At 44.7% G+C, this 15,137-nt stretch overlaps 2 protein-coding genes and 1 pseudogene across 2 annotated transcripts; all 3 read left to right on the forward strand.

Annotated features, from left to right (window-relative positions):
- The first annotated feature begins 1,047 nt into the window (after positions 1-1,047).
- LOC140222851 (uncharacterized) lies at positions 1,048-4,275 on the forward strand (annotated as a pseudogene).
- A 1,231-nt stretch (positions 4,276-5,506) lies between these two features.
- LOC117855424 (uncharacterized) lies at positions 5,507-6,456 on the forward strand. The gene has a single exon (XM_034737775.2). The coding sequence runs from the start codon at positions 5,673-5,675 to the stop codon at positions 6,141-6,143; it is 471 nt and encodes a 156-aa protein (XP_034593666.1). The 5' UTR covers positions 5,507-5,672; the 3' UTR covers positions 6,144-6,456.
- A 2,723-nt stretch (positions 6,457-9,179) lies between these two features.
- LOC117854439 (uncharacterized) lies at positions 9,180-13,061 on the forward strand. Its single transcript, XM_034736625.2, has 5 exons — positions 9,180-9,440; positions 9,563-9,670; positions 11,379-11,546; positions 12,566-12,676; positions 12,760-13,061. The coding sequence occupies exons 1-5, from the start codon at positions 9,339-9,341 to the stop codon at positions 12,799-12,801; spliced, it is 531 nt and encodes a 176-aa protein (XP_034592516.1). The 5' UTR covers positions 9,180-9,338; the 3' UTR covers positions 12,802-13,061.
- Positions 13,062-15,137: the final 2,076 nt, after the last annotated feature.

The following is a 15,137-nucleotide window of genomic DNA, read 5'->3' on the forward strand; positions in this document are numbered from 1 at the left end:
TTTCTTTGATTCTTTAACATAAACTTTTAAGGATGGAAAATCACTTCACAAATTTTCAACTCCCATCCTCTTGGGTCATTTCAGAGAATCACTTTACAAAATTTGAATCAGTAGAGAACTCTCTAAAAAAACTGATTGGCGGAGCTTGAATTCAGGAGAGAATCAGCTCTGGAAGTTCTACCAAACACATTGCAATCTTGCTAAAATTATAATGATAATAAAGTGAGCTATATATGTGCTAATAAAGTGTTCTTAATTGCTATTAGTGCCTGCAATGTTATAAGAATCTACGTCAGCTATTTGCATTTGTTTACAACACGGCAGGCGCTGATGAGGTCGTATTGACTTCATCTCTTGCCACCAACAGTATATTTAACGTAATGAAATCGTACACGGTGGAAATTGGAAGCGAAAAAAATATACTGAGCAGCGACGCGTGCCGGAGTCGTCGGAATTCGCCTCCGCTGCTGGAGAACTGATCTGAATCCGGCCGGAAGCCATGGGCGACAACTCAAGCCCTGCGAGCGACTGGTCCGATCTCCCTCCGAACCTCCTCGTCAGCATCCTCAGCCTCATGGAGATCCGCAACCTCTTCTCCTCCGCTGCCGTCTCCCTCGCCTGGCGTGCCGGCTGCGCCACCATCCGCGAGCTCGGGCGGTGGCCCGACCAGGGCCCCTACCTTGTCCACTCCTCTAACCGCAACGCCGGTGAGGCCACCCTGCGCAACATCTCCACCAGCAGGTCCTTCCACGTCGCGCTCCCGGACCCTCCGTTCCGCAGCCGCTACATCGTCGGCTCCTCCCACGACTGGCTCGTCACCGCCGACGTGTAGTCCAACCTGCACCTCCCACCGAGCGTTACTCCCGGATGGTAAGGGCCATATCTCTCCAATGCGCAACCGAAATTAATTTTTCGAGATAAAAGTGGTCCCCCGGACTAAAGGATCCCTTTAGTCCCGGTTGGTAAAAAAATTTCAAAAAAAATAAAAAACAAAGCCCCCACGCCCGTCCACCGCCCACCTCCGCCCGCCTGCCTCCATCTACACCCATGCTGGCCTCCACCCACCGCCGTCCATTGTTGCCCTCCTTCGCTCTGCCAGCGTCGCTCTGCTCCATGCTGCTGGCCCGCCGCCCACCCTCGCCCTGCTGCCGCTCCTCGCTGCCAGTAAAGGGCAAGCAAAGGGGGAAGAGGAGGGGCAGCAGGGGGAGGGGACGGTGGCGGAGCAGAGAGGGGGAGGAGAGGAGAGGGAGGAGGGGATGAGGCCTATGGAGAGAAAAGGAGAGTGAGGGTGAGAAGACAAGTGTGTGGAGAGCGTTGCCTGTAGGAGGGAGATAAGGTGGAGAGGGCTACCTTGAGAGCCGCGTGCCCCCCTTTTGTCCCAGTTGGAAATTCCAACCGGGACAAAAGTCCTCATTTTATCCCGGTTGGTAATTCCAACCGGGACTAAATCTTTTGTCCCGGTTGTAATTACCAACCAGGACAAAAGGGGTTTTTGTGTCGGTCGGAATTTCCAACCGTGACAAAAGGAGGGGCGTCGCTGCCAGATCTTTACCATCGGGACTAAATTCCCTCCCGTCGGTGTCCTTTTGATGCCTCATTTTTTACCCGGGACCCGGGTCCAAAATTAACCGGGACAAAAAGAGTTGGATGAAAGTTCAGTTCTCTATTAGTGTCCTCAACCCTGTCACCAGCGCCCAGATCGCTCTTCCGCCACCGGAGTCTGCGGTCGGTGTTAGGCTTCTTTCAACCGACACGGGGTGCTTCATGGCCACTACATCCACGATCTTGATATCGAGGATCGGCTCATCGTTGATGAGAGGGAGCTAGATCATTTCTGGCGATCGAAGAAGACCCGTAACTTCCTCTACAGGAAGGTGATCCTGTCTTCGCATCCATCTAGTGGTGACTGCACGGCCTTGCTTTTGCATCGGCCATAGGAACACCTCTCCTTTGCACAGATTGGGGACACCAAATGGACTTGGCTTGATGCAATGGAGTGCTGCAATTGGTACGAGGATATCTTCTACAATGATGACGACATCTTGTTCTATGCTATCAAAGGCAATGGCGAGATCCATACTATTGATCTCAATGACCATTCTCCAGTGGTTAAGGTTATCTTTGAAGTTGAGTCTCACATCTTCATGTCCAAGAACTATATTGTTCAGACACCATGGGGTGATCTCCTTCGTGTAAAGAGGCAATATCCCGACCCTCCTCGAGATATTGCAGAATCGGATGATGGATACCATCAATCAAGTAACCAGGAGGTAGAAGACAGTTCGTTGGATGAAGAGGATGATTCTGACGATACTGACCAACCAAATGACGATTCCGAGGTGGAAAACAACTTGTTGCATGAACTGGACAGGACGGGAAAACTAACGGTCCACAGGGTTGATCTTGCCAAACGAGAGGCAACTGAAGTACAAAACCTGCGGGATAAAGGTGCTACGTGTCGAGTTCAACGACGCGTTCATGCTTCAAGCTCGAGATTTTCCACTATATTTAACCTCGAATCGTATCTGCATTGTGCACGGCAGTTGGCTTGCGTGGATTTGGAGGATGGAAGTTTCACCGATCTGTCACTTCCTGATTCAGTGCTGAATTGGCCCTCTCCAGTTTGGCTCAAATCCTTATGTTCACTGCAGAAATAAAGGTCAGTGCGCACGGTTGTTCCGGAAGTTGCATAAGCCATGATCAACTTGTTAGGTTACTAGCATATGGAACTTGTCACTGAAGTAGTATTTTCCTTTTTTTTACTATGTAATACTATTTTCCAACTCTACCATCATTGTTAAATAGTAATTTTTGTTGATGTTCTAAAGAGTTTTTTTCTTTGTATGAAGCGAAAACAAAGGCACAATCCTAACTACACGCACGCATCCTCACTCTTATGAATATTTTTGAGAGATTGGGCTAACATATATTGATATCAATGAAGTCATTATATGTATCAAGTTGTCAATAGGCTGGTCGCCTACAACCATATTATCACTAAAAGAACAAACTTTATTAACTTAGCTACGCTCAAAGCAAATCCCATGGGTCCAGCTAATATGGTCAACTTACTACACAGAAAAGGTTTCTCATGGTGCAAGAGAAGTGGGTTTCTTCTGGTGGAAAGATGTTTTTAGACTGAACGTGCTATATAGAGGAGTGGCCATGTGTAAATTAGGGGATGATTCTACAGTTTTGTTTTGGGATGATCTATGGAGCTCGAATGTGGTGGCTGACCTATTCCCCAGGTTATTCTCTTTTGCAAGTAACACCCAAGTATCAGTAAGGGATGTGATAAATGCAGAAGATCTAGAAACCCTATTTTCACTTCCTCTCTCCCAGGAAGCATTCTCAGAGTTGCAACAATTACATTTGTACTTGCAACATGTGCCTTACAATGCCAGCATGGGAGACCAGTGGTCATTCATATGGAGCAATGCTACATACACATCTAGCAGACTCTACAAGCGTGTTTTCTCTGGGTGGCAGGCACAACCGGCCTTCGCTTGGTTATGGCAGTCCAAGTGTACCCCAGATTGAAGTTTTTTGCATGGTTACTCATCGTTGATCGTCTCAATACAAAGGATATCATGAGAAGAAGACACTTCAATGTCCAAATGGGCATTTACTGTGTTCTGTGTGATATGGCAATTGCTGAAGATAGAGATCATCTCTTCTTTGACTGCATGTTTGCCAAAACTTGCTGATCCAAGTTGCAGATTTCATGGGGAAATTTTTTAGATATACATGACAAGATCAAAGCTGCAAGATTGGCGTCAGCAAAATGTTTCTTTATGGACATCTTCATTATTGCATCATGGAAAATATGGAAAATGCGTAATGCAGTAATCTCTGATGCGGCACACCCCAGCATTCATCTTTGGACCTTGAGGTTTAAAGAACAAGTTCTTCTCTAGCTCCTACGCTTTTGGGAAGATCGTAGACTTCTTTTTTCGCAATGGCTAGAATCTCATTTGTAATCTCGTAGTAACCCCCCCCCCCCCCACACACACACATCTTCCTGTTGTAAATATCTGTAAGTATGGCTTTTTTAACCCCCTAACCTTATATCTGTAAGTATGACTGTTTTAACCCCCTAACCTTTTTTCTGATGAAATGAAGTGCTGTGGGGAACTCTCCCACAGTTTACCCTTCAAAATAGTTGTTTCCTTAATTAATTAATAATGAACCCTTACAATATATGTTGCTCGCTCCCTTATGAAGTTTCTTGTTTTGATAACCAAACACATAGTGCAGTGCAGTTTGGTGCTAGCCTGCGACGCCAACAACAAACTAAAATATTAATTTCTTGTTTTAGTCTCTGGACAAGCTTTTCCAATGGCGGGGATAGAACAATTACGATGAAGAACAAATAGCGCATTACAATTATTTTTAGAAAGACAGGCCAATGGCCTGCCCTATTTTCCATTGGAAAAGGAAGATATACAAGTTCATTTATATGGGATTTGGCACATGAGATGGTAAATTATGAGAATTCCAAAGCAATAGCATATTATCATACATGGAGTCTAGTCCGGTTTCTTTCAAATACAGAAATGAGAGAATAGAGCTAATGTGTGCACAGACACATGTCACATTATCAGTGTATATACCACGTGAAAATCCACGTGACTTATAACATGCGATTCTGGCTCCGTGAACAACCAAGTCTTTTGTAATCCTTTGTCACCTGTGCATAATATTACTTTTGATTTTTGAATGCTAGCTGATTTATACCCACATAATAATATCATAATCGTGGTGTTAATTGGCCGACAATGAGATTATGCCAATTAGTGAGCGTAATTAGAGGTAATAAAATGGCTCATGGAGAGCATCCATTCCCCAACGAATGCCTAGAGACGTTAGGTTCAAAGTCACAGCCTCACAGGCAAAATGCTGCATTGCCTTCCTCTTTTCCTAGTGACCGTTTTCTCTGGAACCTGATGTAAGTTTCAAATTTACGGATTTCGGGAAGGTTAAGAAAAATGGTAACTCTTTAGAGAACTCATAGATGTGAGGTACTTTGTGTGGAATATGGATAAAAGGATAATCATAGGGTTCTCACACATGTCCTAACACTTGGAGCCACAAAAGATGACCTAAAATTGGCGCCAAAATAGACAAACAAAAATACCACCAAATAGCTTTGGAATTCAAGATATCGCAAAAGAAAAGAACTAGAAAGAGGGAAAAATCATACGCAAAAATTGTAGAAGAAAAATGGCATTCATAAGTTCAGATGGTGGCAACGAAAATCTAATCCACAAATCCAAAATTGGACAGGTTCATGCTCTTCGCCTTTCTTTTTTGCCCCGTGTACTCATTGCTAGTGGTTACAAACAGAGCATTGGAGCTTTATCAGTTTTTTTAGAACTTTGGTCAGGTTTATATTTTTATAAATTAATTTCGAAACGTTTCCTTTTTGTTTATTTTTCCAAATAATTCCGTATGAAAAGCGTCTATTAGACTTGAATTTAGTCTTTGGGCTGGTATTGACACATTCAACAGAGCAGCAACTCGTCGAAGAAAGGCTCCAATCATGGGCTTACACGGCCTACAAAGGCCAAGTGCTTGTCGCTACAGATACAACAACGGGGGCCCGGGCTCCCAAATTCTTCCAGACAAATTTTTTCCCGTGCACACTTTTCTCCTCGTCGCCGGCGGCCACCATGTCGATCCCCGGCAACGGCCACCTTCCCGCCTCCGCCTCCCTCCCCGACCACTCCTCCGCCTCCGATTCCGACGCCGAGCCGGAAGCCAACTACAGCCCCATCGCCGGCGCCGCCTCCGACTCCGAGTCGGACACCGACCCGGACGCTGCCATGCCCCACCACCGTCTCGACGAGACCGGCAACGGCATCTCCGCCCTGGATCTCGCCTCCGACGCGGACGAGGAGGCGGATGGGGAGGAAGGGGAGCGGGAGGAGGAGGACGTGACTGCGGTGGAGGCGGCGGCGCGGGCGTTCTCGGAGGACGAGCGCCGTCGCCGCGCCCCGCTTCCCGAGGGCGCCGCGGCGCGGATCGTGGACGCGATGCGCGGCGTCGAGTTTCCCGGCACGCCGCCGGCGTGGGCGGGCAGCGTCCCCGAGGACCAGTGGGTCGACCGCCTCCGCTCCCTCCGCGCCGGCCGCCCTAACTGATCTGAGCCAGCACAGAAGGGGCTTCTTTGGCTTCTGAGTTGATACAACACCATACAAAATTTATGCGAACTTTCGATCTGGTTTGCGTTTCACGCGGACCATTTATCTCTTACTTTGCTTCTACTAGCTATGTTGCTGTTGTATTGTAATCGTGACTGGAGTGCAAATCTTTGGCGATAAGATTTGTGGTTAGTTGGAACTGCGATCTTGGTGAGGCCTTTACAGTTCAGAGTTCAGACCACTCGTATGCAAGTTTAGACAGTGTCTCTTTCTTACTGCTGATTAGAATTCGAATGCAAATCATTGGAGTTAAGATTTGGGTGTTGCTCCTGATCTTTGAACTGATTGATTTTTTTTTCTCCTGAAAGATCCTATAGTATAAAGTGATTCTGATCTTGTTTCTTCTGAGTGTGCTTGTGCTTCGGTAGCTGACAGACGCGCGGCTACAGCATGTTCACTTGTTCAGACAAGCAGTTGTTTCGTACTTACTTCTAAGATGGATGCGAATTACTGTGATTTACTATTTGGTATCTGGTTTGTATGGAGCAATGCTCTCTTGCTTGCTTCAGAACTGGTACCAAATAGATAGTGATACGGAGAAAGTATTAGCATATTGTTGCTTCTGTTGTATTAATGATGTTCTTGATGGAACCTCAGGGGTTGATGTACCGTGAATTGCGATCGCAAGCATTGCTTCTCTAAGCTGAATGTGGGCACTAACCTAGCGGGCAGCTTCTGCAAGTCCCATCCTTTTTTTGCATCAGGGATCGACCCAGGCTCATTTGGCAGGGCTGCGGCTGTGGTTGAAATAGCTCCGACTGTGGCTCCTGTGGTAGAGCAGCTTCTCTGGTGGAGCTGAAGCCCCTCTGAAAAGTGTTTGACAAACTTCTCCTATATTTTTTTTAGAATGGATGTGAAAGATCAAATGTCCTGTATGCTCATTTGGCAGGGCTGCGGCTGTGGTTGAAATAGCTCCGGCTGTGGCTCCTCTGGTGGAGCAGTTTCTCTGGTGGAGCTGAAGCCACTCTGAAAAGTGTTTGACAAAACGACTTCTTCTATATATTTTTTTAGAATGGATGTCAAATGTCCTGTATGCCCTCAGACGATGTGGCTTGTTTGTATAAATGAATTGAATATTTAATATTACTTTATAATTTGAGTTCATTAGAAGTATAAAAAATAAATTAAAAGGATTAGTGTTGTTTAATCAATAATTAGTGTGTTTTAATTTTTCTTTATTCTCCAAATAATACTTATTCTCTCCCTTTATTTTTTTCTACTTTATCCATTCCCTTCCTTTCTTATCGTTGCCCCTGCTAGAACCGTCGCACGACGCAAACTCCTTCGTTGGACCTGTTGCTCCTGCTGGCTGCTGCTGTTGCCCCACCTGTCGGCCTGCCGCTCTTGCCCGTCCACTGTTGTTGCTACTCCGCTTGCTGCTGTTTGCCCGTCCACTACTGCTGCTGCTCCGCCGGGCCACTGGATCCATCGCTTTGAGCCATCGGCGCTTCTTTTCCGGCTGCGCAGCCACCGCCCCTTCATCCATATGCGCTGTCGCCGCTGACGGATCGTGAGAGGGAGACGAAAGAATCGCGGATGGGGACGAGGCATATATCCGTTCGGAGGTATGTGGTGGCAATTTTGATGTAATTACGGACATGGTGGGGGGCAGTTTCGTACCGAAAGGTGGGGGTCAAGGAGCGGAGCCGCGGGAAGCTAGTTTTTCAGCTACACCCCTCTAGTACAAATCTAAGATCGATTTCTTTTGAGCTACACCCCTCTAGTACAAATCTAAGACCGATTTCTTTTGAGCTTCCCATGAGAAGCTGTTTTTTTTATGCTCGTTTGGTCCAGCTTTGCTTGAAGCCATAGGAGAAGCTACAGTAAAAACCCTGCTAAAGGGGTCAAGTGTATATCTTTGTGCACCTATTGACTATGATGTGCTGAGTCACCATATTCTTAGCTTCTCTTTGATCCGTATGGTTTCTTTGATGATTGGTTTGATGGAGCACCGAACTTTCATAAGAGTTTGACATCTTAGAGGCATATTTGAATATGTGCGGCCTTGGTACATGTTCTGTCTGGGGGGCAGACGATGTCATACTTAGCTATGCTTATTTGATTCAAGGGTCCATGGATTTACGATCTGGAGATTTCCTTTGTGTCATCTGTTCATCAGGAAGCAGAACTGGTATCTCATGCTTTGATATCAACGATCTCATCCTCATTCATGATGGCTGTTTGCCAAGATTTTGTTACCATGCGTGTTGTGCCTCCCGTACTCCTTTCCGTTCATTGTCGACGGTTTGGCCTTTGTCTCTTCCTAGCTTCACTATATATTGTTTTCAGTTAAAACAATTATCGAAGTTCGCTTCAAAGTCGGGGTCCAGCTCGTGTCTCTCAAGTGGATTTTGATCAGAGCAGCGAAACGGGCGGTTGGAACTGAAAATCCCGTCGAATCTGATTCGCGAACCCCACTCACCACTCGGGCAGTGAAAATGACTAATTTACCCTCGACCTGCCGCAATCCAATTGCACGCACGAACTCTAGGGAATCTCGACTTCACGTATTCCCGTTCCGTCCTCAAGAAAAAGTCGATATAACCCCTAACATGTACTAAATGGTTTACCTCACTCCTAACCCTTAAAACTGGCTTTTTACCCCTAAATTAGGTAAAACCATTTATGTAGCCCTTGAGGTAGTTTTGCATACCAGTTTCAGTGAGTTAGCATGCTATGTTGGATAAGAGATGACAACGTAGCATTTGGACTCACCTATCAGTTTTTTCCCCAAAACCAGCCACCGCCCATTATCTTCCCTTCTTGAGTGCGAGTCGAGCGCAACTGGCGAAGGAGGGGAGGGGAGGTAGAAGAAATAAAGAATAATTTAGCAAGTAGATCCATATCAGCATGGCATGCCAGGGTGGCAAAATCATCCTGCAAAACTATCCAAGAGGTTATTGGAATGGTATTGCAAAGTTTAATGTGGGTTAATCCGATAGTTCGTGGGGTGAAGTAGTCCGCGGGTCAGGGTCCCGTAGACTTTTTCCTTCCGTCCTCCGTTCCTTTCCCCGCAGCCCGCAAGGCGAAGCGAAGCAAAACCCCCTTCCCTTCCCATTCCTCTTCGTTTCCGTCGGCGGCGGCGGACCGGACCCGAGCGGGAGCCCTAACCCTAGGAGGAAGGCGGCGGCCGAGATGGTGTACTTCGCGCTGTATGTGGGTGCGGAGCTGGACGGCCTCACCAACCTGCAGCCCCGCGGCGGCTGCGACGACCCCAACTTCCCCTACTACCTCAAGGTCGGTGTTCCCCTTCCCTTCTCCTCCTTTCCCTGGCTCGATCGGCTCCGCTTCCCCTCCCTTTTGATTGCGAACCGCTCTGATGGGGGATTCCTCGCTCGCTTCTGTGTGCTGGATCGCAGCTCAAGTGCGAGAACTGCGGGGAGGTCACCGCCAAGTCCACCTACGTCACCCTCAGCGAGCAAGTCGACCTCCCCAAAGGACACGGCACCGCCCACCTCGTCCAGAAGGTACCCTCGCAAACAACACATTCCTCCTCTAGCCAGATGGATTCGGTTTTTGTCATGCAGTAATGTTCGTGTGATTGATGAGACTTGCCTAAGAAGAGTACTTGTTAGTATGGCAGATGGCATCAATCGGGCTTGTTAGTATGTCTATAATGTGGTAGGTTCTGGTAGATGACTCCTTTGTGCATACATCCGTTTGCCCTTGTTTACTGTGGATTTGGCGAACGATTTTTGTTTCCTTGCGTAAAAGGGCATTAGATTGGGCAGCAGAGGGTTACATACGTGTATAAAGGTAACCACAAGTGTTTGTTGTCTTCTTAAGGAATCTAGTTGTGCTATTAACTTGGTTAAACCTTCTAAGTATTTCTGTAAGTAATGCAATTTTTCCTGTGGCGAATGTGATTGATGAGACAGGGTGTGCTTGTTAATGTTTCTGATAGGAGTTGATATCGACTGGCTAGCTATTATGCTGTTTGATGAACTAGCGTGGTTTAAGGAAAGAAATTTAGAAGGCTAGAATGCCGTGGTTCATTGAGATTCCCTTGCTTCACATTTCTTTCTTTTTATGTTTTTTGGTAAAGGATTCTGTGAGAACTTCTGTTGTCATGATTAAAATGGGGATTGCATTGTGCAGAGGAGGGTCATATTTGTGTAGAAAGGCAGCAGCAAAAGGTTGTTGCCTTCTCCTGGATTCTTGCCAACTAGGTGTCCTTGCAAATATATGCTTTTGGGTTGGGATACATGCCTTTTGATTGGGAAGAAATGATATTTTCTTTGTTAATGTGATTTGTTTACTTGTAATCGTTGATAGAGTGATGAATTTTTCCTTAATTTGTGATAGTATAGTTTTTCCCCTGAGGTTCTTCGTATCTTTTTAAATATTCTACACAAAGTTTAAGATGCAAAAGTTCTAGGTGCACTGTGAGCCATAGGACACAAGATTGCTTGGCCACTGTTCATGATGGGAAAGCACCTCAGCGTCTGTGTTGACTTTTGTCTACGCATTCAATGCAGTTATTTTTGGCTATTATCCTATTATGATTGTGTTTCTGTACCATTGTCCTCATCCATAGTAGAAAAATAATTTTCTGTAGCCTAACTGAAAACAGCCTAATAAATCATAGTTATATCTTATCATGGTGTGTTCTGCACTTAGATACATGATTATGGTTGCTATGTCTTCTTCTCTCATGTTTATTTTATTATGTCATCTAGGTGAATATGTACTATTATCGCTTTTTTGCATAAAACTTCTTAGTGTGTGTAGGACTACGAATATCAAACGTCACCAGATGCAAAAGATGCCATTTTTTAGGCTAAGAAAATCTATTTTTTAAACAATTCTTGAATGAATTATTTTATTATTATTCACTGACCAAATGCAAACAGCTATGTGTCACATTCTTTTTGTGGCATTATTATGTTTGAGTGCACCACTGTACCTTATCAGTAGTTATGTCTGCACACACCAATGTGTGACAGACCTCATATTTCCAGTTCATGGTTTTTTTAATGATAACAGTCCTTTTCAATGCCTGATGTGGAGGTTATATTGCTGAATGGCTTTTCTGTGCAATAAAGGTTCTTTGTCTAATTTTTAGCCTTTAGGCTTCTAAGAAAGGCGTAAAGGAGGAAAAACTTGTTTCAGTATATAGTAGATCTATTTGTTATTATGCCCAATGTATGATGTTTTGGTTTACTTTTGTCTCAGTGCAAGCTTTGTGGGAGAGAAGGAACGATTGTGATGATTCCTGGGCAGGGGACGCCACTAACTATTGAGCAGAGCCAGAAAGAAGAAAAGACTTGTTTGATGGTCTTTGACTGCAGAGGCTATGAACCTGTTGAGTTTTCCTTTGGTGCTGGCTGGAAGGCTGAATCTGTAAGTACTTTTTGAGCTTTCATCGTGAATATTGATGACTGCTTAAATATGCAAAAACCAATATTTAATCTGTAACGAACAATTAATCTCGTCAAGGTTATTCATATTCTAGAAATGAGCTCAGTCTGATATTCTATTCTATGTAATCTTGCCTTGTTATTCCACTTCTGTTAACTTGTCTTGTTAAATGCATGATTGTGTCTTGTGTTTTCCGTAATCACATATCTGGAGATACAACCTTTTGTTTTCACATGGCACTTTACTTAAGAAATGCAAGGTCACATCACACATTACTTAGAAACATACATGTATTTGTACTAGAGTAATTTGTTTTCACATTGAGCTATCTTAAGCATAGAAGGATACGTGGTTTCTATTTTTACATTGGCACAGGGTTGGCCCTGTGTTTTTCGTTCCAGTTTTCCATTCCAGTTTATCATTCCTGCTTGTATGGCATCTGAGCTGCATATATATTTTTCTTTGAGTTGATATGCTGATTCTTTAATGGGTGTTTAGTTTGAGGGATGGGGTGATTTATCACTTTCTCAATCCTCACATTTTTGTTTGGTTTGGTGAATGTAATGGTTTGATCTGTCACTACCTCATCCCTCACAAGCACATGGTTAATTTAATTATAATGATGAATGGTTTCATGCGCCAAAATTCATGGGATGCGCCATTCCATTTCTAGATGGATGAGGCAATTCCCTTAACCAAACTCCCCATAAGTTCATACATTAATTGACTATCTTCATTCCCCAAGAAGATATGAATACATCTTTGCTTTCTTTAGCAGCAGTAAATCAATGAATTTTTCTTTTGAATGGAAATTTACAATTTTTGAGCAAATTGGGAACTTGATTGGAAACCTCCTATTTGTTCACTACCAACTGAATTGATTGATATTTTGTGGAATTTGTTGCTAGGGTATTATTTATTTTCTTTTCCCTGTACGTCACTGCCACAATTGTTCACTTGTGCCTGTTGCGCTAACAGTCAATCATCTCTTTCATTTTAAGGTCCATGGGACTCCTTTTGACATAGACTGCTCTGAAGGTGAATTTTCTGAGTATGATGAGAAGGGAGAATGCCCTGTTGAGTTAGGCAAGCTGCAGTCAACATTCAAAGTGGTAAGTAGGCACTTGCATCATGTACCAGCAAACACGATACAATTCATATTTATCGTTGTTGCAATTCCTGTGATTGGCAACAGGTGAAGAAGCATGAGAGGGGTGGGAAGACTAGATTCGTCTAGACCCAGTGACATGGGAATCGTCAGGTATTGGAACTGAAGGTGTATAAATCGTGAATTTGGGATAAAGGTCATGCATAATCAGATGTCCTTTCCTTTTTCTGTTGGTTCTGTGGATGCTGTGAACTATGTGAAGCTTTTCTGTGATACAGTGCTCACAGAGGCATGACCCTGGACTGATTGCAATGTTCTATATGTGCGCTCTCGAGTCCAGCAGTCCGAACTGGTCTTCTGATCTTATAATGCTCAAACATGTTGATAAATTTTGAACACCGTTTCCTATGGCTCTGATGGGTCTGAATTCATCACAAGGGGACATGTGCAGTGTAAATTCTCAGAGACGCATCTCCGCTTGCGCGGTGGTCTTCATGTTATCATGTGTTGCATGTTTTGCTTTAGCGTCACGCAGTGCACACCTTCTCATACTTAAGCCGTTACAAACGGCTTTGCAGGTGAGGCAACTTATGACATTTAAACCCCCGTTAGCTGCCTTTACTTGTACTCGATGCTATCTCTCGTTTCTGTTTACATAGGGATGAAGGATCGAAGAAGCCAAGTTTGCTTGTTCCTTTCCTTCGTCTGCGGAACTCATCCGTACTTCCCTTTTTTTTTCAAAATAATATGTGCTTTGATTCTGCCAAAACCTTTGTTAGAGCACTTATGCTGTAATTTATTGATCCAAATCGGTAAATGAGTATGAAAAATAGACACAAAAGCTATGGCGAAGCCTAATGTGCAGTTGTGTATAAATCCTGTCTCACGTAAGGGGGAGGAAAAAGGACCAAAAGTTCATTTTTAAGAGTAACCTTCGGATTTCGGAAAGCGAAAGACGTTTGACACGCATTTTTCTTGGTATAACAGGCACAATATCAAGATATAATAGGGTCCTGAATCCTGACCTTGATTCAAATAATTACAGGCTTCATCAGCATTTGAGCTCTCACATTGTAGTCACATTAAGAGCAAAGGTCGAAGCAAGAAAGCAGGCGCTCGCAGAAAGTGGGGGTTCCTTGCGCTGATTCTCCCTCTTTTTTTTTTTGCGAATAAAGAGAGAGCTTTATTAGTTACTCAAAGGAGAATTACAATCTCGAGCAACTAGATGCTCAACACAGGCCGGAGCTCGGGTGCGCCATACTGCACTATGGAACAACCTTCTGGCGAGCTGTGCTAACTCATGTGCTACACTATTCTGCTCTCTCTTTACATGTCTGAATAAAACTGCTGGCAGACCCTCAGCTGCCCTTGCCGCCTCCTTGATGATGAACGCCGAGGGGGATCTTTGGCATTCTGGCTTCGATAGGAGGTTAATCGCAGATAGGCAATCAGACTCCAGCACGGCCGGTTTAGGGGACCACTCAGCTGCCAGCATGATTCCTTCCTTGCAAGCCGTAATCTCCACCTCCTCTGCGCTAGCTGCATTAAAGATAGCTCGTATTACCACTCCAATGCCCGCCTCCCCTCGTTCTGTGAATGCACCATCCACATTGATCTTTATCCATCCCTCCCGGGGAAGCCGGCTAGCAAACATTGGCTTCTTGCCTTTATCGTCCAGCCCATCCTCTTGTCGGATGCTGCACAGTGTTGCCCAATAGTTCAGAAGGAATCCAACTGAGCTCGTGATAGACAGCTTACGCGAGGAGTGTGTCAGCTCATTACGGATGAACCAGGCCCGCCATAAAATGAGGACAAGACGGCCTGCTGTCTCCACATCGTTCTGATCAATCAACCTAAGCAGCCACTCATGCCCTGCGTGCTGGAGCTCTTCCTCCGCTGGGATCACCCACTTCTCTCGCATATATAGCTTCTCTCAAGCTTCTTGCGTGCGGACACTGGACCACTGCATGATGATCTGTTTCCTCGCCCCCACAAATGTTGCAAGTACTCAGTATCTCCATCTTGCGTGCCTTCTTGTTTGCTTGAGAGGCCAGTCCACTGTGTGCAAGCTTCCAAGCAAAGACTTTCACTTTCCGAGGGATCAACAAACTCCAAAATTTCTTCCATACAGGTCTGTCACCACACTACTGGAAAAATCAACATTCGTCCCGAGGCTCAACATTCGTCCTGAGGCTCTGTACCGGTTGCATTTTGGCCCGAGGAACCCACCGTGACCCCCTTTAGTACCGGGTGAAGCCTGCACCCGGTACTAAAGGTCACCCATTAGTACCGGTTGAGGTCTCCAACCGATACTAATGTGCCTGAGGGCCTTTACTAGTAAAGATTTAAATAATTAAATATATCAAAATAAATATTTCCATAAATATATATCCTTTAAAAATAAAAATAAGTACGTTAATACATACAAATATAAGTTATTCATTAAATAAATAGTACAATGTATT

Source organism: Setaria viridis, chromosome 5, assembly GCF_005286985.2.
Source record: "Setaria viridis chromosome 5, Setaria_viridis_v4.0, whole genome shotgun sequence".
Classification (NCBI taxonomy): domain Eukaryota; kingdom Viridiplantae; phylum Streptophyta; class Magnoliopsida; order Poales; family Poaceae; genus Setaria; species Setaria viridis.